This window comes from Telopea speciosissima, chromosome 3 (assembly GCF_018873765.1).
Source record: "Telopea speciosissima isolate NSW1024214 ecotype Mountain lineage chromosome 3, Tspe_v1, whole genome shotgun sequence".
NCBI lineage: Eukaryota > Viridiplantae > Streptophyta > Magnoliopsida > Proteales > Proteaceae > Telopea > Telopea speciosissima.
In genome coordinates this window covers 12,728,119-12,733,330 of record NC_057918.1, presented here as the reverse complement: position 1 = coordinate 12,733,330, position 5,212 = coordinate 12,728,119, and the positions used below count along the sequence as shown (strand labels likewise).

At 37.5% G+C, this 5,212-nt stretch overlaps 1 protein-coding gene across 1 annotated transcript; it reads right to left on the bottom strand.

The window, feature by feature from the left end:
• Nucleotides 1-509: 509 nt before the first annotated feature.
• Nucleotides 510-4,436, bottom strand: LOC122654136 (protein NEN1-like). Its single transcript, XM_043848112.1, has 6 exons — nt 4,115-4,436; nt 3,842-3,999; nt 2,856-2,902; nt 2,103-2,166; nt 989-1,569; nt 510-892 (listed from the first exon to the last, which is right to left on the bottom strand). Exons 1-6 carry the CDS (start codon nt 4,395-4,397, stop codon nt 658-660), a joined length of 1,368 nt encoding a protein of 455 aa, XP_043704047.1. The 5' UTR covers nt 4,398-4,436; the 3' UTR covers nt 510-657.
• Between the last annotated feature and the right edge of the window lie 776 nt (nt 4,437-5,212).

Below are 5,212 nucleotides of genomic sequence, written 5' to 3'. Positions count from 1 at the left end.
AGAGGCCTGGGGACGCCCCAGTAAAGAGGAGTGATCTGATCCCGATTGAAGGAGTTAAAAGAGCTACGGTCAGACCTAAAATGACCATAGGAGAGGTCGTGAAAATTGGCATGCATAGGCTGGGTCTTGTACCAAGTATGACTTCAAATAGAACCAATTAAAGAGCAAGAATCCATGTTGTCAACTCCATTTAGCTGAGATTTTCCTAACTTCCTAGGCTGTACCTCTTTTCTCTTACTTTCATTTCCCATTTCCCACTACTCTTCTTTCATTTCTTCATTTTATTCTTCATTCTTCTTACTTTCATTTCCCTTTTGTGTGGACTTTTTCAATTTTCCCTACTTTGTCTTGCAAGGATAGCCGACCCCATTTAGTTGGGAAAGGCTGAGTTGTTGTAGAATCATTGATTTGTTTTCATGTTAAATCCTCAAAGGAAATGGTATTGTGATTCATCTATATCCATGCACTACGAAGTACTATCAATGACTTGTGCATCATTTTCTAATTTGAAAACAATTGCTTTTTTCATTGAATCAGTTAGTGAAATTTACAGTCAAATACAAGTATACAATCCAATAATTGAAATCAATAGTACATGGGATTTCGCCCCCTTGGGCATATCATATGCCTTCTTCCTTTTCTTGACAGTTTCTCCAACTATCCGGAGTGGATGATCAATTTTTTTGCCACTAATCGAATACCAACATTTTGTTGATAATCATACGAGTCCAAGGAGAAGTAAGCTTCCACCAAAGTTCCTGGAAGAAATAAAGAATCAAGTTCACCTGGATCAAATTTACTGAACACAAGCCTCTGAGCATTGCCTGAAGCTTCTTGCTGGTATATCTCTGTCTCATAGATGTCAATGTCACCATTTGCTATAATGGGTATACTGTGTGATAAGAAAATACAGAGTATCTTCAGAATAGAACTTTATGAGGAGAGGAGAGCAACAAACTAGATAGAATTCAAGGATATGAAAACTTACTTCAGTCGGATTGTTGGAGGAATTAAGCCATTCTTCCTATTCACAATAGGCCTCCACCTTGAGCTGCTACCAGAATCCAGAGTCAATTTTTGTGAAACATGGTCACAAGCATCAAGAACCTGGCATAAGCTTGGTGGTATGTCAACCACTATATTCAATCGCGGCCTACCAGCTTTGTCGAAAAACTTTGAGCTTACTCCGTAACGCACTCTCAAACCAGTGGAACTTAGCTGAAAAAGGACATCTTGGTGCAATAGTTGTATCTTCTGGCCTCGAAAAAATGGGACATAGGATGCCCTAATAGAAGGAATTGAGACTTCATCTGGTGCTAAGAAGCCAGCATAGCCACTGCAACCTTCGGATGACACTGGAGTGGAAGACGTCGCTGGAGACTCTAATATGAGTCTCTCTTCCATAATGTCATCCACTTGCAGACTCTCTGTTTTCATTTGATCAATATGGGTAGACATATTTTGGTTTGTTTCATCAGGTGAAGCTTTTCCATTGCTACGAGTCCTTGCTGTACCATTATTTGGAGAGACCCAACTGTAGGGTGTAAATATATCTGAAAGGTTTGTTTCCTGCAGAAGATGCAGCAATGGCCCTTGAGCTACCAAGTAATGGAAGAACTACAATGTTGATGTAATTGAACCAAGTAACCATCTATCAAAGAAATACCCAAAATGTAGCACACAAAAGGGAATGTATCAATAAAAGTTTTCAAGTTTTCCTCAATTAGTAGACAATTTCTTTCCCAGAACAACCAAGAAGAAATTGCAAAAGATTGGATGGTTAGGATTGTCCAATTTTCCAGTTAGTTCAAAATTTTGTCATAGCTCAATGGCCCCAATGTTCCTACAATCCTACCATCAGATCCTAAATCCATCAACAATTTTCAATTTGAAATGATGCGCATCTCAGGTTTTAAAGGGTCCAACAGTTTTGTTTAAGGACCAATTTATCATTCTCTATAAGACCAAAACTTTAGATATTGCAAAAAATAAAGATTGGAAAATATGCATAATTTCAAGTAATTAGCAAACAGGTAAATAGCATAATGGCTTAATCATCAATATAATTGTAGCTGTTACAGCTTCTGGAGTTCTAAGATTACCAAGAACAAAACTGCAGCGCAGTTCTTGACAACTTCAAGATTCATCCGAACATCACCCAAGCTCCTGAAACATTATTTGAGTAATTATTAGTTATGACAGTTATAATTTTTGTGATGGAACCAGAAATTTGCTTCCTCAAACCCACAAAGAGAGCATCAGTTGAACCATATTTACGTAGACTGCTTCAATTTGGGTACAAACTTTCTTTAGAGTCTTGGCCACTCTCTATTATCAAAAAGCCCCTAACCTATTATGGAATAAATTTTGAAGCCTAAGGTTCCTAGTGTTCTTTTTTTTTTCAGAAAAATAGCTGATAATAATGATTGTTAATCCTGTTCAAGATCTATGGAAGAACAGAATCATCAAGTAAAGGTAGCATACTGAAAACATTTAAGCTGTGTTTGGTATGCATTCTATTTCTAGGTCGATTTTGCATTCTTGAATGATAAAAATAGTTGTTTCTATCATCGAAGAATGCAAAATTGAACTAGAATGCATACCAAACGCTGCCTTAATTTCTTGATTCACACTTTTGTGGGTTAATTTACTGTGAATTGATTCATTGTTCATTGGCAGGCATGATGAAACTGGAAACTACTACCTAAGTTGACCTAATGTCCTTTTGTAGAGCTTGAATTGGTTAGATGTTGACCAGCACAAGTATAATATTTACTAAATTAACTCATGAAATTTACCCCATTGAGGGTGGGGGAAGAATAATAATTAGAAAGTAAAGCAACCAGATTACGTACCTATGAGTCTGCTGGCCAAGTCCAAAATAAGTTGCTAGAGATGCCATCTGCATAGAAGAAGCTCAATCTATCAAATATGCACAAAGTCACATCAAACTAATTATGGGCATCAATTTAGAATCGAAATCGGATATTTAAAAGCGAAGTAAATTGAACTGAACCAAAATAAATTGATTCAATTTTTGTTTCAAAATATGGAATCTTTACTTGATTCGATTTAGTTTCGGTTTCAAGGTTGAACCTGTCGATTCGTATAATTGGTGGATTATGGTCCAAACAAACAAAGGTTTTTTTGGTTTTTTTTGGCGAAGATGTGAAAACATTTGCCCAAACACCTAAAACATGACCCAAATCAAATACAAACCGGGTCATCAAAATCAAATAAAAGCGAACCGTGTTATATGTTCTGGTTTTTCAACATGTTGTATCTTGATCCGAACCAGAAACTAAACCAAAATGAAAAGCAAAAACCGAACCAATTTAAACCCTTACATAATGACGTACGGTGAAGGGATTCTCCTTCACCATGCGTGAAGGAAATTCCATCCTCTACCGAAGGGAAAAAAGAAAAAAAGAGGAAAACGTAACCTTCGGTGTTAAACGTGCATGGCTTACCAAGAAAAGGATATTAATTTGGGATTGACCTTTATGCCCAAAAGATAACAATTGGACATTGAACCTTATGACTCAAAAAATAAATAGACTCAAATGATTTATGCGAAAATTAAAATCTTTTCCAATTCTTTGATCGGATTGAGAGGTCGACACCTGATAGGCACGACATCCAACAGTCCTAGGTCGATTGAGTGAAATTTCTTTTTTCTTTTTTCTTGAGCTTAGCATGATTGGATGTCTCGAGCTCAGCATGATTGAAAGTCACGTAGCTGTTAGGCCCGAACTCCACCGCATTTTTAGGAAATTGGAGAGGAATTCTTTTTCCAAAATCTTGAGGTACTAAACAAAGAGAATTAGATTAGAGCAGCTACCTTCATGTTCCCAGCTCTCCTTCCAAATGTATGGGTCAACAATTTCAATGAATCTATAGTTCCTTTAGGATGTGGAGCCGGCTTCCCTATCTCTGCAAATGCCTCCCAAATTCTTACGCAGTCGAATTTCTCTATATTATGTCCCGCCCAAACTCGACCTGCAAAAAACCTTACAAAATCAATTCACTGAAAAAAATCAAAACCTAAGAATGAAAAACCTCACAAGCCAAATTCTGTCATAGAGAGAGAGAGAGAGAGAGAGAGAAAGGGAACCATGAAGCATGTCGAAGATCTTATCGGAGACTTCTCGGAAACTAGGAGCAGAGGCAACGGCATCTCTGGTGATTCCATTACAACGAACGGAAGCAACGGAGACAGAGTAGAGATCGGCAGGCTTTATCAGGGTTGAGTAACTGTCCAGCTCCAACAGCTTTCGAGGACACACCAGAATCGCTCCAAACTCTAAAATGGCGTAACCTTGACCCTGTCGGGAAGGAATTGTGGTTTCCAAATCGAAGAAGACGATTTCTGAGCGTTCTTCACTACTCGACCCCATCTTTAGTTTTCCAATTTTGAATTTATGATTAGCTAGCTACTCTGTAATACAATACTAACTCAGGACTCGAGGAAGGAGACTCAGAAATGGAGGTAAATAATCTGAAAATGAAAACTATATTCCACGCGTGCCCATTTATATATACTTCTCCTTGCTTTCAAAAGAAGTAATCTATTTACACATGGAAGTGCCCCCCAGGAAACAATATCATGGGCTTTGACCAAAAGCCCATCTAAACTTTGGGGCCCCATTATCTTCTTTTCCCTTTTTTTAACTCCTACTATGCATGTGGGGCCGCATGGTTTTAAATATTGGTATAACGGTCTACTGATACATGGCTGATCCAGTATCGGTGTAACGGTTCTTGTTATGGGCAAATTTATAAATAATAATAATAATAATAATGTTGAGGGTAAAACTGTTTGATACAAGTCAATACTTATCGATATCGGTATTAGTGTCGATACTGATTTTTTTATATTTTTATAGGTAAGGGAGATGTAGGATGTGAACCAGGAGACTTGAACTCAAGACCTCTTCGTAGCAATGGGCCTTTACGCACCACTAGCTACCATGTTGAGGAGGTAGTGCTTAAAATTGTCCTCTGTTTCTATGGAGCATGGTTTCAAATATTGGTATAACGGCCAATCCATATTGGTATCGGTCTCTGATACTAATACATAGCTGATTTTGGATCGGTGTAATAGTTCTTGTTAGAGCTAAATTTGTAACAAAGTAATGTTTTTATTAAAGTTGAGGGTAAAATCGTTCAATACAAGCCGATACATTGATATTGATAGTGATATTTGAAACTA